The sequence below is a fragment of the Girardinichthys multiradiatus genome, chromosome 3, assembly GCF_021462225.1.
Source record: "Girardinichthys multiradiatus isolate DD_20200921_A chromosome 3, DD_fGirMul_XY1, whole genome shotgun sequence".
Classification (NCBI taxonomy): Eukaryota; Metazoa; Chordata; class Actinopteri; order Cyprinodontiformes; family Goodeidae; genus Girardinichthys; species Girardinichthys multiradiatus.
In genome coordinates, this window is record NC_061796.1 from 49,020,534 (window position 1) to 49,046,438 (window position 25,905).

Genomic DNA, 25,905 nt, shown 5'->3' on the forward strand with positions numbered 1-25,905 from the left:
TATGAACACATTTAAACATTTCAATAAAAAGCAGCACACTGTGAGAGCAAATCAGGATTTATTGATGAAGCCTAAACCTGTCCTCCTCTGTCTCCCTCCTGCAGTGTGACGTGCAGCGATGCAGCATCAGCACCATCGGCTGTTGATGAATTAAACATCAGAAACCATCTAGGTCCCATTCAGGAAGCAGCAAGCTGCTGATGCCTCCAGGCTGTCAGCCCGAATCAGAATCTGAGCCACAGGCATCCAAACATTCTAAGTTTTGGATCAGAACCTTCCAGGCACCTGGATCAGAGCCTCTCAGGGATCTGGATCAGAGCTTTCCAGGCACCTCAATCAGAGCCTTCTAGGGATCTGGAGTAGGGCCTCTCATGGATCTAGGCCCAAACTCACCTCAGATCTCATGCATGCAGCACGTGTTCAATTCAGTAGAGGATAAGCCAGCAGGTGGCGTAATTTCTTTCTGTGAAGCTCTGATCACAGTTAAATGAAACAGACTTTAGTAAAACAGCTCGTGGCTTTTCAGGTGTTTTTAGGTAGAGTCCTGCCGGTCTGACTTCCTCAATATCATCACATTCAGTTCATTGTCCAATCAGCAGACTACATTAATGAACAGAGGCGGGACCTCTTGCTGGACACAGGTGATGCTGCCTGTCTGATGTCACCTGAGGTGGTGGGGGAGCACTCCACCTGCACAGGTGATGAAGCAAAACTGTAATAGAGAACATGAAGAGTTTATGTCAGTCCAATAATTCAATAACTTTGTTGTCATTGTAAAGTAATAACAAACCCATAAAGTGACAAGTGGTGAAGGAAAATAAAATAGATAAAAGCCATAGTTACCAACTCATCCTATTCAATATTGCACATTTCCCTACAGCTTTGCTCACGCCGAGTTTGTTACTGTGTGTTTGTGTCACTGTTGTATTTGTTTCATTGGTCGCTCATCCCGCTCCAACAGGAAGTGAACCCAGAGTTTTACGCAGGTGTAAGTTACCTGTCTGTGTGAGGGTTCTCTCTATCCAACCAAAGTTCACCTGGAAACACACGCAGATAGGTCATGCCTTCAGCTCCCATCATAAACAGAAGATTTAAACCTAATGTAATGTTCTGCTGATGTACACCTGGTGGGTCAGGTGTTTACCAAGTGATGTTGGCCCTCTGGCTTTTACTGCTTGTTTAGGTATATCAGGAGTGTAAAGGTCTGGTTAACTCACCATGGTGCAGCTTCTCTGATGGCTCTGAACTGAAACCCAGATACAAACCTTATGGTTACAAGCTGGCTGTTACACCTGTTTTTCTACCTGCAAATAAAGGCACACCTAAACTGCAGGTAACTTCTGAAATAAACACTGTTAATGTTTCCATCTTACCGATGTAATCCAGGTGTGAGGCTCATATAGTGAGCTCTTTCAGTGACTCCGCCCTCTGGTGACCTGCTTGGATTTGCTACTGTCTGTCTACCCGAGCTTTCCTCACCTTTACGTTCAGCTTCTGGGGACAATCAGGTGTTACCACAGCAACAAGAGACAAAATCAAATGAAAGTAAGACTCACGTGAAGACTCCGCCCTTTGGTCATCTAATTGCTGATTAGCTGCCAGACTTTGTTCCATGTCAGTCTTCCTGTGAATGCACAGCGTACATCAAAGAGACAGAACATTCGACTGATCACTATACGTTGTGTTTCAGTGACAGATACCTGACACGCTGCTCAACAGATGAGCTGTGAGGGTGGGGCAAATATGGGCGGGTCCTGCCAGGGCATGACCTCTAAGGGAGGAGAGCAGTGAAAACATCTGCTGCTTGATTTATAACAAGATGAGACAAGTGAATGAGCTGCAGGTGTGTTTGTGTCGTTGACTTGTTGCGTGTTGCTGTAGTTGCTCTGTGGGTGGAGTCATGTTGTTTTTGTTGTGTCTGCAGGCACTATGCTCCAACCTGTGTCACAGTCAGACTCTGCTGCAGAGCTGCACACAGATGGTCCACGAGCCGGTCCTGAACAGCTTTAGCATCCTGACAACAAAAACTCTGTGTCAGCTGTGACTGGTTGGAATGATCTAAGTGTTTATCTGACATCTGATTGACCCTAACATGAGTCTGGATCTTACATCATGAAGACAGGAGAATCTGAAGCCATGAAGGCGACATATCTGACTGAAATAAGCTAAATGGGACGAGTTATTAAAGCTGAAATCTGTCCGGTCTAATTAGATCACAATTGTCTAATCTGAGTATGAGCTGAGATAAAAAATGTTACAAATTGGCACGGCACGTGGTGTTGCGGTAGAGCGTGCAACCTATATACGGAGGCTTCAATGCAGCTGTCCAGGGTTTGAATCCTGACCCTGGAGACCTGTCCTGCATGACACCCCCTCTCCCATCCCATTTTCTGTCTGCCTACTTTCAAAAAATAACTAAAATAAACACCACTATTGCTGCAAAACACACTTTAAAAAGTGCCAAATGATCAGATGGCAAGGTGCTAAGGCTGCCATGTGACCACACACCTCCAGGTGTGAGAAGTGTGTTATCTTGCAGTAAGAGAGCGCACTCAGAGCCTGTTTGTAGAGCTGAACGGCTTTCTGCAGCTTCTTCTGCCTCAGGTAACACTCAGCCAGCAGCTCGCACACCTGAACCTCAGCCAGGTGGTCCCCTGCAAACACAAAGGTGAAGAAAATAAGGTAACATACCAATGAGGTAATTCCAGTGCAAAACTATTTGTGCATGGTAACTGTTTTGAAGCCACAAAGAGAAACGCTATAGGAGTTTTGTAATTGTAGAAGATGGTCTGTCTTACACAAATACTGAACAACACTTACACCTCTCTCATAAACAATTTTTTTATTAAACGATTTTTTCCTTAACACCAACCACTGAATGCAACTACATGAATCTGCTGCTGTGTTTCATAAATGCTGCTTTACACACTTTCTTCTTGGTGCGCTTTAACTTCTGGCCCAAACGTACCACTGATGGTGGAACAAAACCATCTGTGACTGAAGGTCATTCATATGGCCGTACAGCAGAGGGCGCTGCTGGCTCCACGCTCACTAAGCATGCGCCAACCAGACATACCGCCATGCTTGAGACTAGAGGGCCTCATATTAGTGTCTGAAGTCTGCAGCTGAACTTCAGCCATTCAGTGCATATAACTGATGGAGGTAGAGCATTTTTTCCTAACAAGTTTCATAAAATGATCTGAACTCATGTAGAGATGTGTCTGGACCTGTGCAGAGGCCAAGCTGTTTTTGCAGCAAACTGCTTCTGCTGTTGATGTCTTCGATGCTAGCATTGTTGGCACGACCGCCGCTGTCCTCTAGGTGTGTTTTTGGCTATTTTCAGGTAGTGATGAATACATATGAGTGACATGTTTACTGCCACATGTAAAACTATGTTTAATGGGCAGACGTAAATGGCCTTGTACGTAGCGCTAAACATAAAGCTCTTAAGCCCGAGCGTACAGGTACCGGTACCGGTATGGGCGGAGCCACGCCCAATTTTTGCAGTTGAACAGTAGGTGAAATACGTCGTCTTTTTTTCCTAAATACCTCGGAGGAGGAGGCTTTAATGTTGATAAAACAATGTTTGATGTTTTAGTTCATAGTTTTAATGGATCAAATGGGTTTAACCTGGATCTAAATGAACTCAGGGATTCAGCATCTCTGCAGGGTTCTGGAAGTTTGTTCCAGATTTTTGGAGCAGAAGAACTGAATGCTGCTTCTCCATGTTTGGTTCTGGAGATCCAGAGTAGACAGGAACTGGAAAACCTGAGTGGTCTAGAAAGTTCATACAACAGCAGTAGATCTTTAATGTATTTTGGTGCTAAGCCATTCAGTGAGTTAAAAACTAACAGAAGGATTTTAAAGTCTCTTCTCTGAGGTCCAGAGAGCCAATGGAAGGACTTTAGAACTGGGCTGATGTTCTCTACCTTCTAGGTTCTACTGAGGACTTGTGATGGATGACAGCTGTATTGCTGTTTTTTTACCAACTCTGGGTGGCACAGGAACCGTGTGAACCTGCTGGTTTTCTGTCAGTGTGCTGCACTTTTAGAGCAGCATGATGGATAGATGGTTTTTCTGGCCAATGAACACAATGTGTGGTAATTCTCACATAGAGCTCAGATTAGGGGAAAAGTGTAACCGAACCTAGAAGGATTCCCTTATTTCCTGCCTTGCTTGCTGAGATTCACTGCAGGTACCAGTCATGAACCACTGAAATAAAAGTCAGTCGGTCATCTTCTATACCGCTTATTCCATAGTGGGTCGCAGGGGAGCTGGTGTCTATCTCCAGCAGTCTATGGGCGAGAGGCAGGGTTCACCCTGGACAGGTCACCAGTCCCTCAAAGGGCAACACACAAACAACCATGCACACACTCATTCACACACCTATGGGCAATTTAGAGAGACTAATTAACCTAACAGGCATGTCTTTGGACTGTGGGAGGAAGCCGGAGTACCCGGTGAGAACCCACGCATGCACGGGGAGAACATGCAAACTCCATGCAGAAAGACCCCTGGCGTCGAACCCAGGACCTTTTTTCTGCAAGGCAACAGCGCTACCAACTGCTCCAACTGAAATAATAGTATAATGTTAAATGAAATGTCCTTATCAAGCACAGCCAGCAACATACAGCAGAATCTTCCTAACTCATTTATGACAGAAAGAATTAGACCACCTCCTTTTGAACTAGCCATATTAGGTGTTCTCATTGGCCAAGGTTCAAGATCTACTACATCTCCATGTGAGAACAGCTTCTCACAGAGACGCTTCTGCTGCTTGAAATGGTTTGAAAAACCTGACTGCCTACAGGAGACCTTCCCCCAACCCTGAGCAGAATCCTCACCTGGTAAATCAGGTGAATGGCTTCTACTGCAGTTATGAAAAGCAGCAGTTCAACCCTTAACCCAACTCCTCCACATCTCATTCAGACACTAATTCTCTCCATACACCAACCAACCCCTACCTTCAGACCCCCTGCCTGCACTAAGGATCTCAGAGGAAGATGTAAACAGGCTCTTTCAGCGCCTGAAAACAAAGAAGGCCTCAGGACCTGATGATGTCTCCCCATCATGCCTGAGAGCCTGCGCCGACCAACTGGCCCCAATCTTCACTGAGATCTTCAACAAGTCTCTGGAGCTGTGTGAGGTTCCCTCCTGCTTCAAATGCTCCACCATCATCCCAGAACCCAAGAACCCCACCATCACAGGACTAAATGACTACAGGCCTGTCGCCCTGACATCTGTGGTCATGAAATCCTTTGAGCTTCTGGTGTTGAAGAACCTGAAGGACATCACAGGCCCCCTGAGGGACCTCCTGCAGTTGGTGGGCAAACAGGTCGGCAGATGATGCAGTTAACCTGGGACTACTCTTCATCCTGCAACACCTCAACCACCCAGGAATGTACGCCAGGACTTCAGCTCCACCTTCAACACCATCAACCCAGACATCCTCCACCAGAAGCTCATCCAGCTCAAAGGTGTGTTCTCTCCCCACTCCTCTTCTCCCTCGACCAGCAGCCCTTCCCCAGGAGCTGCTGGTCATCTTCTCCACTGCCATCATCCAGTCTGTCCTGTCTTCATCCATCTCAGTCTAGTTTGGTTCATCCACCAAACAGGACAGGTCCAGACTGCAACGAATAATCAGGACTGACCTTCCCTCCATCCAGGACTTATACAGGTCAAGGGTCGGGAAAAGAGCTGCTAACATCTCTGCAGACCCCACACACCCTGCAGATAAACTGTTTAGGCTTTTACCTTCAGGTGGCGCTACAGAGCACTGTCTGCTTATGCTCATTGTGTCCCTGCATGAACAACACAGGCCTGATTTCATCTTTATGTTAACAATGTTCCAGATCATCGAGGTTGTATCATCAGGGAACAGCTGCTGGAGACTGGAGAACCTGGAATGCAGGGTCCTGCACTTTCTCCAGACCTGAATCCCATATAAAACCTATGGGATCATTTGAGTCGGCATCAAGAGGCTCGTAACTCTGTACCCCAAGGGCCTCATGTCCTAAAGGGTGCGAAACCTTTATACTAAAAGTTGGAGGTCGGGAAAATTTCTGAAACCTGGGGTGCACAAAAAACTGAATGCCCTACTTTCATGATATAATATTACCATTCCAGAAACTTTTTATGTTTCCCATAAATTTAACCTGAAAGCCAAATAGCTTTAACTTTTCCTGAGTAGTGTACGCACGGATCACATGGTTTACTATAGAAAGCCCAACTCTTATCCTAAATCCTTTCCAAAAATCTGTTTCAGAATCAGTTCAAGACAATTCCTAACAGCTGTGTCTGTTAGGGTTAATGCTGAATACTGTCTGATGAAGAGTTCATGCTGCTGCTCTCATTCCTCCACCAAACAGCTCCCGGTACGTGAGTCTTTCTTTTTTCATTAATCAGCTCTGCTTTTTCTAGAATTATGTGTCTTCTCTGTGGCCTTTTTCAGCATAACGACATATAAAAGTATTTCAGTGACGGCTAATTCTTCCCAAATTGGTGAAAGAGGTGTCTGGAGGTCAACAACCAACCATGTCCTGGTGGCTTTCACTGACCTCTGGATGAAAACCAAGGTTTTTCCACACTAAGGTTTGCTATACATCCTGTCCTACTCATCGTCCCTCTGTCCACGCTCTAAATGTTTTCATACATGTTTCACAACACAAACAACAATCCGATTTTAGGTCATTTCTTATATTTCTCTATGTTGTTGTTTTTATACAGTTTGTGTATTTTGCAGGAATAAATGCTTCCAGACCTCAGTCAGGTTTGGCAAAATTATTTCCTTCCAGATCTCGCCATCAATTAGAAGTCACTCACATATCATGATGCTGCCACCCTCGTACTTCATAATTGGGATGGTCCAAGCTTCCACCTTCTATCATCAGCTGTAATGATGAAAATGATTTGTATCCTTTTTAGTTCTCTTGCTTTTTTTCTTCATCTCTTCAAGCCCTCGTTACTGTTGAATTATTTATTTCTCACGTTTTTTTGCATCACACCAGGAAAAGACATCTATGATCAACTGATCCTGTATTTGTTCTCATTGTCCTTTCCTTCATTCAGGCCCACTACTATCCCATCAGAACCTGCACCTAGGCTGTAGATGAAGACACCAGGAGAAGCTTCTACATTATACATGTCTTGATAGCAGCAAATGACCTCTGACACAAGTTCCACGGCTCTCCTCACCGCCTCCGCATGGAGGGTAGGCAGGACTTTGAGGGGTCCGAGTTGGTTCTGATCTCACATGAGCTGCAGTCAAAATTTTGCCTGCAGTTGGAGGCATCCCCTCTTAACCAACATGGGCAATGGTATTGATTTTATGTTTCCTGCTACCGTTGATGTGATCTAGAACTAAATGGTGGAAATCTGATTTCTAAACCAGGAAGACGGCGGGAGTTACGGGGCGTTTTAATAACGTGTCACTTCCCTGGGCAGCAAACTGGTCAAAAGGATGAAGCTCTTCAGGATGTCAGGAGATGTTTCTGTCACCATGGCTACAGCAGATGCCTCTTCCTCCGTCTTTGCTGAAGATGTTGAGTCAGTGAGGGATTCTGTCCAGCTGTTGTCATCTCTGATGTAAAGAATGTAATTGCAAGACTTTATGAAAGTATTAAAGTGTTTTTTGTTATGCTTTCATCCTCGGACATCTACACATCACAATGCAGGGGGAGAGCCCTCCGGATCATGAAGGACTCCACCCATCCTGCACACAGACTGTTTCTGCCCCTCCTCTCAGGCAGGCGGCTGAGGAGCATTCAGAGCGAGACCACCAGGCTCAGAACCTGCTGAACTCGAGCTGCCCTCACTGCACACTGACCTGCTCTAAACACTTCACCCACCAATGATACAATATTACACTCACTTAAAGGTGCAATATTAAGGACTACCTCATGTACCTCTTACATGTGTATTTAGTACTTTGCAAAGTTTATTTCAGCTTCACTATTTAACCATTTCTTTTTTTTGTTCTTCGCTTGAAAATATATTTTTACTGATTGCTATTTATTGTTAGATTTGTTATACTTAACTTTCTTTTTAGGCTTGTTAACCGGGACCTGAGTCAGAATTTCGTACCTTAACATATAAATGTGAGCTGGTATGACAATACAAATCCTTGAATCCTTATTAGAACAAATTACACCAGAATTTCTCTTTCATTTGACTACATCAAATGTTATGTGCATGTTTGATTATACTTTGTCAGCCGATTTAAGAGTGCTGCAAATATGTCATGAAGTCATATATACAGTGATTACTTCTTCACATGATAAAAAATATCCTTTTAACCAGTGATATCTACATAAAATCTAAATAGTAGTAGTAATTCGCTTTTATTGTGAGGTGATAGTCAGCAGGTGGGCGGAGGGAAAGGAGCTACAGAACATGTCATCTCACATCTTACAAAACTTGATAAATCAACGTAAATCAAGCAGCATTTCAGACCTTGGTAGTATTTGGATCATTTCAAGCTTTCTGAACCAACAAAATGACGATTTGTCCAACAGGTTTCTGACAGATGATCACTGGGAGAAAATAAGATTTACATGTATGTATAATTCTGTTCATAATTGTAGTTATCAAACAGTCCAGTCAGATTCAGTTATTTATTCAAATTGATTAAAACGTTTTTCTATCTAAGAAAACCCAGCAGATTGCATCCAGTCAGTGACTACATGGCGGTATGTCTGGTTGGCGCAATGCTTAGTGAGCGTGGAGCCAGCAGCGCCCTCTGCTGTACGGCCATATGAATGACCTTCAGTCACAGATGGTTTTGTTCCACCATCAGTGGTACGTTTGGGCCAGAAGTTAAAGCGCACCAAGAAGAAAGTCTGTAAAGCAGCATTTATGAAACACAGCAGCAGATTCATGTAGTTGCATTCAGTGGTTGGTGTTAAGGAAAAAATAATTTAATAAAAAAATTGTTTATGGGAAGATGTTAATACAGGTGTGTGAATTAGTTTTGGGTCAATTGGAGGAAAACTGTGTAAGAAGTTTTTGATGTGTGACTCAATTTGTGTACTTGTACTTGAAATCTAAAGTGGTGTAACTGTTGTTCAGTGTTTGTGAAAGACAGGAACATTTCTACAATTACAAAACTCCTGTAGTGTTCTTTCTGTGGCTTCAAATTAACAGTTACCATGCACAAATAGTTTTGCACCAGAATTAACTCCTGTCTCCATAAAACACAAAGGTAACACACCTGACCTTTGTAAACACCAAGTTCCTGATACCTGTGTCTCTGAATCCCTGTAGCGCGAGGATGAAGCTCTCTGTCGCCTCCTGATCATCACCCAGCTGACTGCAGGCAACGGCCAGGTTACTGAAACACCGAGCCTGATCTCTGTGGCAACCCAGAGAGCCTGCAGGGGATACACAGCTGTATGTCACACTGAGAACAGGTACGGTTACCTCTCCTGGACTACTTAGAGGTGTGTTCAGGTACAAGCTTCCGGCTGGACGGTGAGGTGAACACTCATTGTTCTCAGGTGGTTGACAGAAAGGCGAACACCTGAGCTTAAGTTTTCCATGACAACGCACTAAATCCAAACATGTTTAACTCACCGTACAGTCCTGCAGCCAGCCTGTGGTAATCCACTGCAGAGCTGAACTTGCCCAGAGAGTTTAGGGCAGCTCCTAGGTTGTGCAGTACTTTCGCCAACAGAGGGGGTCTCTGTGCTGCGGGGTCCAGGGCTCGCTGAAAACATGCCAGCGCTTCCTGAAAACACCTGATACGGCAGTAGGAAACGCCCACTGACAGGTAGAGGTCACCTAGACAAGATGAGGGGAGTTACTGACCCATCAGGTACTTTATGAAATAGTCGGGTCAATAAATGCAATTACCCAGAGTGCTTGGATCGCTGACACTGTTGCTCAAACTCAGACTCTCTGTCAGCCTGCCTTTGATGTCATTATGGTTGAACTGATCTGATTGGACCATGTGACTCCCTGCCTCTTTAAGGGCGGCGGCTGCAGAGTCCAACGCAGAGGCAACTTTATAACTTTCTGCGCCCCGTAGAAAACTCCATGCTGCCGAAGACCAGTCCTACAACGTACACAACACGTCTTACAAAGAACATCTGTGACAGAACATCTGCTGTGCGACGACTGTGGCTCAGTAAGAAGAGTGGTCGTTTTGGTTCGACTCCTGCTTCCTTCTGCCACATGTCGATGTGCCTCTGGGCAAGGCACTAAATCTCAAATTGCACCACCGATCTGGTAATCAGTGTATGAATGTGTGCGCGTTAGTGAGTGCGGGGTGGGTGATTGTGGCTCTAGTGTAAAGCGCAATATAAGTTCAGTCCATTTACCAATCATCTGTCAGAACAGAACATCTGTAACCCACAGAACTCCAGGTCAGTGGGTTTGCGGTTTAAATGTTTTCATCAGGTTCTTGTTCAAACCCAAACTCAAACTGGGATACTGATACTGTTTTTTGTTCTGATTCTGAATCTGTCATGCTTAGTTGCTGTTGAGGACCCAAAAGCAAACAGAATCATTATGATACTGAGTTGTTTAATAACTTGGATCAATCGAAGGTAACTGACTTGGAGTCTGTCAGAATGGTTGGACTGAATTGACTTTTATACAAATGCCTTGAGACAATATGTGTTGTGAACTGGCGCTGTATAAATAAATTGAACTGAAATAGAACTGGACCATGAAGCACACCAGTACCAGGACGGGTTGAAATTGAAGGACCGGAGGTTTAAATACTGAGCGTGGAGAAGAGAACAGACAAGTCTTAATTACAGGAATGAGTGAAAGCTGTTAGGGGAGCATAGCACGTGGAACTGAAGGAAAATGATCGGCTGACCCAGAATAAAACACTGGAAACCCAGTAAGCATGTCAGAACTCTGAGGCAAGACTGAAGTATTACAACCAAGATTGCATCCAAGATACATGGTTGACTCAATACATCACTGCTAGTATTTTGTGTATTTTTGTGTAGTTTCCTGCTGCTTTACAGCAGCCGCTTTTACAAGAGAGCAACTCCTTGGAATCAGACAGTCCTCTCTGGACAGTTTCTCCCAGATCTCCATCAAACCAGAGAGTTTTGCTGAGATGCTGGTTGAAAGTATGGCAGCTCTTTGTGGGATCTACTGAAGACACAGGCGAGGTAAATGGGCAGAGAAGCTCGTTAAACTATGCCAGAGGGCCTGTGTACTCCGTTCCCATCCATTCAGCTGGACAAACTGCTCCTTCTCTGCACAAAGACCTTGGGCTTCCACCAACCTGCCGCACTATGCTACACTAAAACCTGGCTTGGTGAACACATCCAGGACAGCGAGCTTCTGTTGCTGGGCTTCCAGATGCTTCATGAGGACCGCACATGGAGCTCTTAAGGAAAAACAGAGGAGGTGTGATCTGTTTTTATATAAACGAAGGATGGTGCGTTGTTGTTACACTGCTACAGAAAACATCCTAAACCTCACCTAGAGTTATTTTCTATAAACTTCAAACCCTTTATTCACTGAGGGAGTTCTGCTCGTTCCTTTGGGTAGGAGTTTATATCCCTCCATCCTGTACATCCAAGGCAGAAAGAGAGCTTGCTGACCTGATAACTGACCTGAAAAGAAGACATCCAGACTCTCTTATCATCATTCGTGGGGATTTGAGCAGCACAAATCTCTCTAATGAACTACCTTGACACAGAGAGCATGTTAATTGCCCAACCACAGATAGGAACACACTGGATCACTGTTACACAGCTCTAAAAAATGCTCATCTCATACCAGCTTACAGGCAGAAACTTAAAGCCTCTAAGCCTGTTGTTCAGACTGTTGGAAGTGGACTGATGAGGCAAAACAGATGCTACAGAACTGCCTTGAGTGGAGTGTTTTGAAGCTCCTGCCTCTGATTTAAACCAACAGACTGATGTAGTGACTTTACACACATGTGAGGACATGTGTGTGCAGAGCAAGACCTTTTGCACTTTCAGCAACAATAAAACATGGTTGTTTCACATCTGAGGAAGCTGCACCAGACCAAAGATCAGGCTTACCTCTAATGCACCAATACACACAGCAAGACTGGTGAAAGATTGGTTTGATGAACATGAAAGTGAAGTTAAACATCTCCCATGGCCTGCACAGTCACCAGATCTAAATATTATTGAGCCACTTTGGGGTGTTTTGGAGGAGCGAGTCAGGAAACGTTTTCCTCCACCAGTATCACGTAGTGACCTGGTCACTATCCTACAAGAAGAATGGCTTAAAATCCCTCTGACCACTGTGCAGGACTTGTATATGTCATTCTCAAGACGAATTGATGCTGTATTGGCCGCAAAAGGAGGCCCTACACCATACTAATAAATTATTGTGGTTTAAAACCAGGTGTTTCAGTTTCATTGTCCGACCCCTGTATATAAAGAGTTTTCTTTATTTTCATGACTATGAATATTGTAGCTTCACACTGAAGGCATCAAAACTATGAATGAACACATGTGGAATTATATACTGAACAAAAAAGTGTGAAACAACTGAAAATATGTCTTATATTCTAGGTCACCTGAAGTCACCTGAAATGGTTTTCACTTCACAGGTGTGTCGTGTCAGGTTTAATAAGTGGGATTTCAAGACTTATAAATGGGGTTGGGACCATCAGTTGTGTTGTACAGGAGGTGGATACAGTACACAGCTGATAGTCCTACTGAATAGACTGTTAGAATTTGTATTATGGCAAGAAAAAAGCAGCTAAGTAAAGAAAAACGAGTGGCCATCATTACTTTAAGAAATGAAGGTCAGTCAGTCCGAACAATTGGGAAAACTTTGAAAGTGTCCCCAAGTGCAGTCGCAAAAACCATCAAGCGCTACAAAGAAACTGGCTCACATGAGGACCGCCCCAGGAAAGGAAGACCAAGAGTCACTTCTGCTGCGGACGATAAGTTCATCCGAGTCACCAGCCTCAGAAATCACAGGTTAACAGCAGCTCAGATTAGAGAACAGGTCAATGCCACACAGAGTTCTAGCTGCAGACACATCTCTAGAACAACTGTTAAGAGGAGACTGTGTGAATCAGGCCTTCATGGTAAAATAGCTGCTAGGAAACCACTGCTGAGGACAGGCAACAAGCAGAAGAGACTTGTTTGGGCTAAAGAACACAAGGAATGGACATTAGACCAGTGGAAATCTGTGCTTTGGTCTGATGAGTCCAAGTTTGAGATCTTTGGTTCCAACCACCGTGTCTTTGTGCGGCGCAGAAGAGGTGAACGGATGGACTCTACATGCCTGGTTCCCATCGTGAAGCATGGAGGAGGAGGTGTGATGGTGTGGGGGTGCTTTGCTGGTGACACTGTTGGGGATTTATTCAAAATTGAAGGCATACTGAACCAGCATGGCTACCACAGCATCTTGCAGCGGCATGCTATTCCATCCGGTTTACGTTTAGTTGGACCATCATTTATTTTTCAACAGGACAATGACCCCAAACACACCTCCAGGCTGTGTAAGGACTATTGGACCAAGAAGGAGAGTGATGGGGTGCTGCGCCAGATGACCTGGCCTCCACAGTCACCGGACCTGAACCCAATTGAGATGGTTTGGGGTGAGCTGGACCGCAGAGTGAAGGTAAAAGGGCCAACAAGTGCTAAGCATCTCTGGGAACTCCTTCAAGACTGTTGGAAAACCATTTCAGGTGACTACCTCTTGAAGCTCATCAACAGAATACCAAGAGTGTGTGGAGCAGTAATCAAAGCAAAAGGTGACTACTTTGAAGAACCTAGAATATAAGACATATTTTCAGTTGTTTCACACTTTTTTGTTCAGTATATAATTCCACATGTGTTAATTCATAGTTTTGATGCCTTCAGTGTGAAGCTACAATATTCATAGTCATGAAAATAAAGACAACTCTTTGAATGAGAAGGTGTCCAAACTTTTGGTCTGTACTGTATATATATATATATATATATATATATACTCGTACTCGTCGTCTTCCGCTTATCCAGGACCGGGTCGCGGGGGCAGCAGACTCAGGAGAGACGCCCAGACGTCCCTCTCTCCAGACACCTCCTCCAGTTCCTCCAGATGGAGCCCAAGGCGTTCCCAGGCCAGCCGAGAGACATAGTCCCTCCAGCGTGTCCTGGGCCGTCCCCTGGGCCTCCTCCCGGTGGGACGTGCCTGGAACACCTCCCAAGGAAGGCGTCCAGGAGGCATCCGGTATAGATGCCTGAGCCACCTCAACTGGCTCCTCTCGATGTGGAGGAGCAGCGGCTCTACTCCGAGCTCCTCACCCTATCTCTAAGGGAGTGCCCGGCCACCCTACGGAGGAAGCTCATTTCAGCTGCTTGTATCCAGGATCTCGTTCTTTCGGTCATGACCCAAAGTTCATGGCCATAAGTGAGGGTAGGAACGTAGACCGACCGGTAAATCGAGAGCTTCGCTTTTCGGCTCAGCTCTCTCTTCACCACAACGGACCGGCACAGCGCCCCCATTACTGTGGCAGCCACACCGATCCATCTGTCGATCTCCCGCTCCATTCTTCCCTCACTCGTGAACAAGACCCTGAGATACTTTAACTCCTCCACTTGAGGCATATATATATATATATATATCTGTCCCATATTGTGGTTATTTTGGATTGATGTTGATATACGACGTTAGTGATGGATTCAAAAGTCAATTCTTTGTTTGTGCTCACAAACTTGGCCAATAAAGTTGATTCTGATTCTGACAAGAGACACGCCAGAACAACACAAAACAATCAGGTCTAAATTCTGGTTCTGATTTAGATTCGTTTCAGGTTTTGGTTCTGGTCCTGCCTTTCTAGGTTTGATTTAGAGAATTATTTGATGTTATCTTTCTGATTATGAAACCTTTTCAAGTTCTGTCTTTGGGTCATTTCTGACTCGAGCTCAGTTTTGAATTTGTTCCAGGTCCAGAATAACCTTCAAAGAATTAAGCTAGGGTTGTGGTTCTGACCTGTATTCTGCTGTAGCAGCGGCCCATCTCCATGCAGGTGTCCCCCTCGCTGCCTCCGTCTCCCTGTGACCTGTACAGCTGAGCGGCCTGCAGGAAGCAGGACATGGCCTCTTGGCTCTGTCCCAGTGCATTGTGGGCAAGCGCCATGTTGAACTGGAGATCTGGGAGCCGCTTAGCCTTTGGACCAGACTGAGCTTGTCGCAGGAAGTCCAGTCCTTTCTGAGGTCGTCCTGCCTCCACATAGGCCGCTCCAAGATTAAAGGAGCAGGCCCGTAGAACCCGAGAGTCCTGCAGCTGATGGCACCAGAGCATGATGGGAAATATAGTCTCTAACATGACCAAAGGACTACAATTGCAAGACACCACTCCAGAAATTCAACTAATGGGTGAAGAGTTGAATCTGGGTCCTAATTTCCTTCTCGCCTATCAATCACACCTGTCTGTCTTTCCTGTCTCACCTGCGCAGCAATCTTCAGAGCTTGTTTGAAGCAGCTCAGAGCATCCTGCGGTCGTCCCTCCTGCAGAGCTTTGTGACCAGCAGATGTTAAGTCTTCGATGTCTGCTGTCTCCTTCTGCTGCTTCCTCCTCATTACCTTTCCCTTTTCCTCATCTGGAGGGGACGCATCAGAAGCCATGTTAGATCTGCAGCAGGTAAACTCACCTGGATGAAGTCTACAAGGACAAAAAGGAACAGATGAAGTCATTAATTTTACTCCTGAAATCTTATCAAATTTAGAACCACCTCGAAAGGAACCAGAACTCAGGACAGAGCTGAAGTTATGTGTCACAGTTACAGGTGGATTAAAATTCCTCAGGTGCTCACCAGGTCTTTCTCTTCACCAGGTTGGAAGCTGAGCTGGCTTAAATAACTCTGAGGCTGAAGATAAAGGACCAGTCGTAAGTCCTGCCGTCTGGTTCTGTCAAGCTGGATGAGCAGAGAACCTCTCTGATACACTGACCTTGTTATTGATCCTGTTTCTAGAAGAACACACCTGAGCTGCCCAGTTGCAGGAAACCAGGCGTATCTGCTGCAGAGGAACTGTCAGGGCAGTTCTTGAAGAACCAGACAGGCAGAAACCTGCTTCGTTTAAAGGTCCAAACACCTGCAGCAAGGATAAAAACTCATTTTCAGCATCATCTCGTTTTAAGGTTCATCACATCTGAGACATATTAGGTACAGACACACAACAGACAATGGTTCTGTTAACTATAAACTGCATTAAAGTTCTAAAAGTCGGATAAATTAATTTTAATAAACATAATAAACTTGCTAATATACGGCTAACCACGGGCGATAACCTGGGTTAACCACATCATAACAGCTGCAGAGCAGAGACTCACCTATCGCTGAAGGTGGAGCTTCTAACCTGCTCACGGATGAAGGTCCATCACAACCGGCTAGCTAACATGCTACTCGCTCTTAGTTTGACTTGGTTGCTATGGTAACAGAAAAGCGCTACATTAAATTACAATTTCAAGCCATTTTACTGCGTAAAACCACCAATCTGTTCTGTGATGTATCTTAAAATAAGTTTAAAATTCGCTTTGACAGACGACACAAAACTACACAGACCATAATCCCACGAAACAACCATCTGACCTATAGCAGAAGCGGATGATGATTGAGCCAATCAGAGAGCGGCGGGAGCTTTCAAACGGGGAGTAGCTTGAAGCAGCTGCCAGTTAGCTCCTAACCCTGACGTTTTAACCGTCAAAGATCCATTACTCTTGAGTTTTATTCCCGGAGAATCAGAAAGCGGTTATTAACCTGCTGGAGAACAAAGAACCGGAAGAAAATGTCGGATTCAGCTGCAGGGAGCCGCTGTGAGTCTCTAAAAAGACGTTTGTATCAATTTCTCATTACTCGTGATATGTTTGCATTCAAACGCAGTTATTTCAAATCTATTTAGTCCTGTTTAACTGATCCAACTAGGTTTCGGTTTGTATTGTTACCTCTGCTGGAAGAACAGGACATTCCGAGGAGGTGAATCGATTCAAAAGAACAACTTCTAAACATCAATCCACGAAAAACGACGTTGACAAATCTAAACGGTACACAGAGTTTCTAAAAGGAAACACCTGGTGGTACTCTCGGGCTGCAGTACTACGGTCCCACAGTACTACTAGTATGTAGGCAGAGGGTGGCGGACAGAAGTTAGTTATTTTGCAGATATTATAGGGTTCTGGACCTTTGTTGGGTCTGCCACCTCCTCCATACCCTGACAGAACATCATGGGTCAGTTACAGTTCAGTTCTTTTGGGCTACTGGGTGGTGGCAGGACCGGTAAAGTTCAGGGCAGAGCCTGCTGGCTGGAGCATCTCTTCAGTCTGGTTGTACAGGGCTGGAGAATTCAGAACCTCCCTCCAGTCAGGGTTAGCCTGAAGAAGTTCTGTAAAGGGTTTGTTGGGTCATCTGCAGTGTGGATTGGTTGGCAAACTAAGTGAGGAAATGCTGTAGATGTGGTGCAGTGTTCTTGCAGCTGATGTTTGAATGTTCTGAATGGTGCTTCCATAAGGAGCATGGAAGTTCTGGTTCATTCCAGTTTGCAGAGAGAACAGAGTTTATGTGGTGTTGAAGAAGAGGTCATCTGAAGTCAGATGTTCCCACTAAGGAGGACCAAACCACAAAACCTCCTTTCTGATGATGGGGTTGTTCTGCTTCCACATGTTCCCAATCTGTCTGGAGGTTCTGTTATCAGGTTGCTTCTCTGTCACATGCTGAATGTGAGCAGCTTCATGTTCTGCGGTGCTGTTGATTCATGTGTTCTTGATTTTTGGACTGGTTCTACTGTGACTGAGGATCTCTTACTGAAAATCCAGGTTGATCTTGAGAATTTAGTTTTTATCCAAATTAATGACTAGGTTCTGATTATTTGTGATCCAGTATTGCTAAATAATTCCTGAAAACCAGATAAATAAATGTTCTGGTTCTGCACTTGACTGAGTACCAGGACAGGTCCTGTCATTAAGGTGTGTTTGGACGCTTCTCCCATCACACAGATGAGCGTCTCACAGCAGAGCAGATGGACGAGCAGAGGATCCAGAATGTGGCCTATCAGTACCTTTGCAGGCTGGAGGAGGCTAAGAGGTCAGTGAGCAGAACCAGAACTGGATCTGCTGCCACCATGTTTTGTTTTCTTATTGGAATCTATGTTTCCTGCTCAGGTGGATGGAGGCATGTCTGGGGGAGGAGCTTCCTGCTCCAACTGCGTTGGAGGAGGCTCTGAGGAACGGAGTCATTCTGGCCAAACTGGGTCATTGCTTCATTCCAACTGCCGTCCCACTGAAGAAGATCTTCGACCCAGAACAGCTCCGTTACAAGGTCAGATTACATTCTGATCCAGTCCAGACCTGTGGGCTGGTTTACGAACAAAACACAGATGATATTCTATAGTTTTGTGTGCAGTTTAAAACATTTCAGCAACATCAGGATGTTCTGTTCTGTTCCTTTTTAGACATTGAACCTCATCAACGCTTGCAGTGCGGTGCTCATCAGACCACTTTAGAAGTTTATTAATTGGGAATATAGTCATTCCCAGGAATCAATTGTGTTTCTATGCAGAATTCCTTCCTTTCTGTGGAAACTGGCTCCCGTTGTTCCCAGTCCTCACTCTGTGACTGGTTCATTTGCTGATGGGAGAACCTTCAGCTGTTCCTGCACACTCAAACCAAATTGTTGTCTCTGCTGATGTCAGGACTTTTATAATACGGTTGAGCTTCAGATTCTGATTGGATTTCTTTCAGTGAAATGTTTCTTGTGTTAAAGTTTCAACCTGATGAACAGATTCTTTCTTTAATCAATGACATATCAATAATATTGGTCTGTTCAGGCTGTGGGTCTTCAGTTTCGTCACACTGACAACATCAACCACTGGAGGAACGCCATGTCCTCACTGGGACTGCCAGCGGTCAGACAACACTCAGAGCATTGATCGCTGATGAATTTATCAGTTTCAATCTGATGATTTGCTGCTGTTGCTGTTTTTAGATCTTTTATCCTGAAACTACAGACGTCTACGACAAGAAGAACATGCCGAGAGCCGTTTACTGTATCCATGCTCTCAGGTACACCTGTGCGTCTCTAAGCTCACCTGGCATGTCTCAGCTCATCTGTCTGTCTGCTCACCTGTCTCTCATGCGTCTCTGCAGCCTCTACCTGTACAGACTGGGTTTGGCTCCGCCTATTCATGATCTCTATGGAAAAGTAAAGTTCACAGGTAAATGTGTCATGTTAACAGGCAGGTAATTATCCGACAGACACAGGTGTGTTTCCATGTTACATGGTTCATGGTCTTAACGTGGAAAGTTGAGTTTCCTGTGTCAAGAAAATCTGATGATATTTCGACCAATCAGAGAACAGTGTTACTAACAATATTACTCTGTGCTCAGATGAGGAGATCAACAACATGAAGCTGGAGTTGGATAAATATGGAATCCAGATGCCAGCTTTCAACAAGATTGGAGGCATCCTGGCCAATGAGCTTTCTGTGGACGAAGCTGCAGGTAGGAGCACTCTGATTGGCTGGGAGCTCACAGGTAGGAGCAAAAGTGGAGCTATAGATCTGACTGTGGTCTGCCATTAGTGCACGCAGCTGTAGTGGCCATTAACGAGGCGGTGGACAGAGGGAATGTGAGCATCATGGCCTCAGCTCTGAAGAATCCTGCAGCTCTGCTCACTGACCTGCAGGAGGCGCTGATGAGTGTCTATCAGGAGATGCTGAAGCAAGCCAGGATGAGGAAGGCTGAGCAAGCAGCCTGCAAGGTTAGCTCTGATTGGTCAGAGACAGAGTCCTTTCATCCAGTTGATTGCTGTTTCTGATGTTTGTTTGTTTGTTTGTTTGTTTGTTTGTTTGTGTCAGCATGGAGGCTCAGAGGATAAAGACATGTATGAGGAGTATCTGAGTCAGCAGGAGATCCAGGAGCACATCAGAACCGTCAACGGTGAGCAAGCACAAAGAACATCTGCTTCATTCATATTTACTTTGTTGTTTTAGTTCATTCGGTTTTAATTTAGTTTATTGTTTTCTATACTTCTTTCGGTTTATCTTGTTTTTGTTTTTGATTTTATATTTATTTGATCTTTTTTATCATATTTAAGTATTTCTTTTATTTTGATGGTTTTTTTTCTCAATTATTATGGAAAAACAGTTTAATATTTAGTGATTGTAACTAATTAGCATTTTTTGTTAATGTATTAATTCTTTATTTATATAAATTACTATAACTTTGTCGGTTCTGTTCGTTCTGGAACCCTGCAGCAGTGTGGACTCGAAATCTAACTTTGATGAATTTAGATTCTACTTCATAAAAATCACAAAACACTTGACTTGGACTTTCACACCAGTGACTAATGCCTTCACCTGGACTTGAGTCGTTTGACTTGAAAAGACTTGATATTATACACCAAACAGAAAGCGAACTGGGTCTGACGCCCAGTCCAGGTCGCTTTGTGACCCTGGTGGTTTCTAGTATTTCCTCCTGTTGCTGTAACATTCTTACGTCATCCCCCGCCTAATGTCTCTGCTTTTCTTCTGTGAAGATGCCGACGGTGGTAGAGAGGCGCTGTCCTCCAGCGCCATCACAGAGGGGGGTGAATAAATAAACGTCGGCTGCTCGGCAGCAGAAAACTCTGTACAGTGATGTTATGGAACTTTCTGGAACATTTTAAATGCAGACAGAAGGTGGTGTCTTAAGACAAGGAAACATCTGGAGTTGGAATTTAATATTTCTCAAGTCTATGGAAAAGAGAAAAAACCCGAACTTCTGGAAACGAATGCGCTTTTTGCAATGATTTTTATTTAGATGACCAGATGTAGTTTGGGTTTACTGCGTCAAAACTTGTTACACATTTTATATTTTGAGTTATTAAAATATAAAACTCATTCATTCTTATTTTACTTGTACGTTTAATACCAGACCCAATTTTCTTAAACTGGGTTTTGTTTAGAATCCAAACTCAGTATTTTAATTCCTATTTTCTGTTTTTGAAGTATTAAGAAATGAATTTATTACTGGTCACAAACTGTAATTTCAAGCATCTTTATTCATTTCAGGATGACCCAGTTCAAATACTCCTAGAAAAGTCTTTAAAGCGGAGTCTGGAAAAACCTGGAAATTTCTATGGTCCCTGAATGTCTCCCTGCCTCCTCCAGTGTATCGATGAGAAACTCAGGAAGGTGTTTGGAAATATTTCTGTCCCTTATCGAACAGTGCTGGAGAAATACACCTGCTGGACTAAAGTCCTGTTAATCTCATCAGACTCCTCCCCCTACCTGTCCTCATGTTGTTAGCCTGATTGAGTCACTTCAGACGTCCATCACTGAGATCAGGTCCTACATTTCCTTCTCCTTTTATCTGCTTGTTGTGTTCTGAAGATATAATCTCACCCCCTCTGCTGTGGGGGTGAGATTAGGGGTTCATGTAGTCCAGTCTCAGGTCCTGGGAGCAGGTCTTGTCAGAGTCAGTCCTCCTAGTCTTTGATTCTCATGCGGGGATGTTTTTCAGTGCGATTTGCGGTGGAGCAGGTGGATGAAGCTCTGGATGCTGCAGATGAACTCTCTCTGCTTGCTGCTCTGCAGCTTCCATGTTTGGCCCTCAGGGGCCTCTGTACTGAGAACAGCCCCTGGTACCTGGATCAGCTGCTGGTGGACCGCCAGCAGAAGGCTCTGGTATTAAAACACACATTAATGACTCATGTTTTGGTTTTTATTGGCAAACCTTCTGCAATCAGAGTCTGTATCAGATTCCTGGTTTTCAGTGAGCAGGACCTCCTGCTTTCTGTCTCCTTTCGCATGTACTGTGATTCCCATTGTGTTTACATGTTCAGTGTGCCTCACCTCAAAGTTCACACTCTGCTGATATCTGATCCAGGACCAGGGCTCAGTGGATCCTCTGGACTCTGCTGAGCTGCAGGAAAGCATCTCTGCTGCCAACCAGGAAGCTCAGAGGGCCACAAACAGTAAGTTCTTCGCCTGCTGGACCTTCAGCTCTGTTCCAGTTGAGAAACCCATCCACCTGCCTGAAACACCTGTCTGTCTGTGTGTGACTTAGTTCTCATGGCGGTGGAACGTGTTAATGCCTCCCTGCGTGGAAACGACCCCAGACACACCGTGAGCTGCCTGATTAACTCTGACCTGCAGCTACCGGAAGTGTTTCCATCTGCTGCGACGCTTTATCACCAGGAGCTGCAGCTGCTGCTTAGACGGACTGCACAGGTAACGGCACCTGAGATGGGCCAGTCAACGCAGCTGTGTTGCTGCACAGGCCTCTGCTTCATCTCAGATCCATTAGCCACCTGTTTGGCACTGTTGGTCCAGTAGGACTTTGTTTTGCTGTTTCTTAATGTGCCTTTATCAGCTTAATTCTGCAACGTTGGTTCTGTTCATTGATCACCTGTGAGCCTGTCTTCTGTTGAGGACAGTTCTGCATAACATTTCACACAGTTGTTTCCTATTGTCTTCTCCAGGGACAGCTACATCAGGAAGAGCTTTTTGTTGCTGTGGAGATGCTGTCAGCGGTTGCTCTAATCAATCAGGGTCTGGAGATGGAACATCTGCAAAAGTTTGGCTCCTCATTGGTCAGTCCATCCGCAGGACTCTGTGATGTAGACCATGCCCTCATGGACAGGTGTGAGGTGTTTGTCTCTACATGTTCCTGAGTTCCACAGCACCTCATGATGATGATGATGAAGATGATATCACTGTTGGTCAGGTACTTGAAGCACCTGGTAGGCGTGAAGCAACAGATGGGCATAGGCCTGCTAACCTGGAATCAGCTGCAGGAAGGAATCAACAGTGTGAACAGCTCCGCCCAGGACGAAAACCAGCGTATGAAAAGCACACAAACATCAACACAACAAATGTTTATGTCTGCATGCTCTATCTGAAGGTGAGGTCCAATGTCTGCAGAACTTGTTCCAGATCTCACTCAGCTGGTAATATTCTTCTGGATTATTTTATCAGTCCACCTCACCACCCAGCAACTGCTAATCCTTATACTGATGCATTATGTTGCCTGTGGTTACCTGTGCTTACCTGTGTGACAGAGATCCAGGCTGTTGGCCTGATAAATGAGGCTGTGATGAGAGGAGACCTCCAGCAGCTGATGTCTGCTCTGATGTTGCCCTCCTGTGGTCTGGAGGAGGTCATACCTGCCAACACCCACAGGTACCTGACCCTGTTGACCAGATCCAGACAGCACAAAGCCCAGGTAATGGCATATGTGAAGGTACACGAGTAACAGCAAATCAGCTCCAACTTCCAGCCAAATGTCTTTATTGTGACTTCTGTCAAACTGAATCCAGATGTTTGTAGCTTCAAAATAAATCATTTGCTTGCTTCTGTCCAATCAGATGAGCAGAGACCCAGGAGCTGAGCTGTGGTTGGTTGATATCCAGGAAGCAGTCAAGCAGGCCAATCAGCACAGTCAAAAAGCCCTGAAGTGTGAGTTACATCAACTTTGATCAGTGTTTACACTCTCAGACCTGAACCAATCAGAAACATTTCTGACCATGTGATGTCACCTGTTTTTGGCCCATTTTGTAGTTGATTAAAACTGAAAAGTGTGGAGGGGGCCCTCGTGCACACAATAGTTCTTGCCAGTAGTGGCAACTATCATGACAGACAAGTTGAATTTCGACAATGAAACCCCAAAAGGACAAAGCACGGGTCAAAGGTCGGCGAGCTCTGCTACCGCTAGCAATTATGCTATATGCTATGGGTGAAATGAGGAAGATAATAGAAGAGTGCCTGGACACATTTGAGCACAGACTGAACAACGCTTAGAGGGTATAGATGAGACGTCAGCATCGCAGCATTGGAAGCAACCGCGGTGAGCTACAGGCGGCTAACGGCCTGCTCTTAGCTAAATGATTTCGAGGGGCGCTCTCACAGGATTGTGGGTATTAAAGAAGAGAAGGGTTTGCCCACAGATTTTGTTTTAACTAATACCGAGCTACTTGGACAAAGCAACTTCACCACGACCATCAAAATCGACCAATGATGACGAATGCCCGTATATTATCATAGCCAAACCTAACAATGACCAAGATGTGGCCAACATCTTCAGGCACAGCAGACAGCAAGCTCCTCTACCTACAGCAGCAGAAATGTAAAGCAGGTTCATCTGTAGAGCACGCTTCAGCTACAAGACGATTCAAAGTGCTTTACATGACCGAAAGTATTTTAAAACTGTACTCTGCAGCGTCACGAGAAAGAAAAAACGGACTACAGATGGAAATTCATTAGCTTGAGGATTTTGTAAAATACCTCCTGCAAAAATCTTTTTATTTTTCCCATTCATTGATGCATCTGGTGCTTTTTGGTCCATATCTTTTCATATAAAATCACACATTTCTACCTGATTCCTTAGAATCCCTCTGGCCCATTACACATCTGGGTAATGGGCCATATTCCTTTAAAACGTTTCCATGTCTGGACCAAGAGTCAGAGACTTCCTGGAGCTCTGTATCGTCCTCCTAATTTCTTCTAGGAGAACCCATCTCATCCAGGGGTCTTTAATGGTGAATTGTTTCTCATTGTGGAGATAGCGAGGTCCTTTGTGCTGTCTGTTCCAAAGGGGAAAATCCTAATTGACCTTTAACCCCAGTAGAAACCTTTAGCAATATGTTTTAATAGAACCAATAGGTTTAACTTGGATCTAAAGGAACTCAGGGATTCAGCATCTCTGCAGGTTTCTGGAGGTTTGTTCCAGATTAGTGGAGCAGAAGAACTGAATGCTGCTTCTCCATGTTTGGTTCTGGTTCTGGAGATCCAGAGTAGACTGGAACCAGAAGACCTGAGTGGTTTAGAAGGTTGATTCAACAGCAGTAGATCTTTACTGTATTTTGGTGCTAATCCATTCAGTGACTTAGAAACTAACAGAAGGATTTTAAAGTCTCTTCTCTGAGGTCCAGGGAACCAGTGGAAGGACTTTAGAACTGGGCTGATGTTCTCTACCTTCTAGGTTCAAGTGAGGACCAGGCAGCAGCGTTCTGGATCGACTGCTGCTGGTGAACCTTTTAGGTTGTGAAGAACCTGCAGCGATCAGTTCAGATAAACACATGAATGAGTTTCTCCAGGGTTCTGCCAGACATTGGTCCTTTTAATCCTGGAGATGTTCTTCAGGTGATAGAAGGCTGACTTAGTTATTGTCTTTATGTGGTTCTGGAGGTTCAGGTCCATCACTACACCCAGATTTCAGGCCTGATCAGTGGTTTCTAGCTGTAGAAACTGAAGCTGTGTGCTGACTCTTGATCTCTCCTCCTTTGGTCTAAAAATAATGACTTCAGATTTGCTTTTTTTTCCAACAGAAGAAAATTATAATTCATCCACGCATTGATTTGTCCTCTGCATCGACCCAACACTTGAATAGCTTACTACCCACCTGGTGACGTTGTAATGTAGAGCTGTGTGTCATCTGCATAGTTTTGGTGACTTATCTTGTGGTTATGATCTGAGCTGGGGGGGGGAGCATGTCGATATTGAATGGTAGGGGTCCCAGGATGGAACCGTGGGGAACCCCACATGATGTAAAGTTACCTATAGATATAAACAAGTCCCTGTCCTTCAAATAAGACTTAAAGCAGTCAAGTTCTGCACCAGAAAGACTGACCCAGTTCTCCAGTCACTCCAGTTATATACCATGATCAACAATGTTCAATGCTGCACTAAGGTCCAATAATGCCAGCTCTGAGGTTCTTCCACAGTCTGCATTTATGTAGAAGTCATTGAAGACCTTGACCAGAGCAGTCTGGGTTACTGTGGTGAGCAGGAAGCCTGACTGGAAGATGTCAAACCAGCTGGTCATTATTAAGAAGGTATTTAACTGTTGAAAGAGGTTTTTCTAGAACTTGCCTGATGAACATGAGATCTGAGACGGGCCTGATATTCTGCAACCAGATTATTCTTTTTAACAGTGGTTGGATAGTTGCTGTTTTTAGGGTCTGGAGGAAAACTCCTGACAACATGGAGGAGTTTA

At 44.7% G+C, this 25,905-nt stretch overlaps 2 protein-coding genes across 8 annotated transcripts in view; one reads left to right on the plus strand and one right to left on the minus strand.

The window, feature by feature from the left end:
• Positions 1 to 39: 39 nt before the first annotated feature.
• On the minus strand, positions 40 to 16,665 carry LOC124865418 (tetratricopeptide repeat protein 24). 6 transcript variants are annotated; one of them, XM_047360471.1, is made up of 16 exons: positions 16,529 to 16,665; positions 16,270 to 16,365; positions 15,752 to 16,031; positions 15,387 to 15,600; positions 14,929 to 15,222; positions 9,850 to 10,051; positions 9,571 to 9,777; positions 9,240 to 9,368; positions 2,509 to 2,654; positions 1,940 to 2,014; positions 1,701 to 1,771; positions 1,557 to 1,624; positions 1,374 to 1,494; positions 1,218 to 1,246; positions 998 to 1,037; positions 40 to 712 (listed from the first exon to the last, which is right to left on the minus strand). In XM_047360471.1, exons 4-16 carry the CDS (start codon positions 15,561 to 15,563, stop codon positions 601 to 603), a joined length of 1,671 nt encoding a protein of 556 aa, XP_047216427.1. In that variant the 5' UTR covers positions 15,564 to 15,600; positions 15,752 to 16,031; positions 16,270 to 16,365; positions 16,529 to 16,665; the 3' UTR covers positions 40 to 600. The 6 variants fall into 6 exon arrangements, 5 of the variants coding, with proteins under 5 accessions (XP_047216427.1, XP_047216428.1, XP_047216432.1 ...); XM_047360472.1 differs by lacking the exon at positions 16,529 to 16,665 and adding an exon at positions 16,502 to 16,520; XM_047360476.1 differs by lacking the exon at positions 16,529 to 16,665 and having other exon boundaries at positions 15,387 to 15,538; positions 15,921 to 16,031; positions 16,270 to 16,522.
• iqgap3 (IQ motif containing GTPase activating protein 3) overlaps positions 16,619 to 25,905 on the plus strand; it is a 30,806-nt gene continuing 21,519 nt past the window's right edge. Inside the window, exons 1-16 of one of the 2 annotated variants that reach the window (XM_047360470.1) lie at positions 16,619 to 16,752; positions 17,929 to 18,016; positions 18,094 to 18,250; positions 18,759 to 18,836; positions 18,917 to 18,993; positions 19,078 to 19,145; positions 19,318 to 19,431; positions 19,512 to 19,690; positions 19,788 to 19,869; positions 21,433 to 21,596; positions 21,799 to 21,886; positions 21,979 to 22,142; positions 22,394 to 22,554; positions 22,639 to 22,754; positions 22,973 to 23,136; positions 23,279 to 23,369. In XM_047360470.1, the coding sequence (XP_047216426.1) occupies positions 16,725 to 16,752; positions 17,929 to 18,016; positions 18,094 to 18,250; positions 18,759 to 18,836; positions 18,917 to 18,993; positions 19,078 to 19,145; positions 19,318 to 19,431; positions 19,512 to 19,690; positions 19,788 to 19,869; positions 21,433 to 21,596; positions 21,799 to 21,886; positions 21,979 to 22,142; positions 22,394 to 22,554; positions 22,639 to 22,754; positions 22,973 to 23,136; positions 23,279 to 23,369 (1,819 nt within the window). In that variant the 5' untranslated portion in view covers positions 16,619 to 16,724. Of the gene's footprint in view, positions 16,771 to 17,928; positions 18,017 to 18,093; positions 18,251 to 18,758; positions 18,837 to 18,916; positions 18,994 to 19,077; positions 19,146 to 19,317; positions 19,432 to 19,511; positions 19,691 to 19,787; positions 19,870 to 21,432; positions 21,597 to 21,798; positions 21,887 to 21,978; positions 22,143 to 22,393; positions 22,555 to 22,638; positions 22,755 to 22,972; positions 23,137 to 23,278; positions 23,370 to 25,905 lie in introns of both variants that reach the window. The other variant, XM_047360469.1, reaches the window with a different exon arrangement.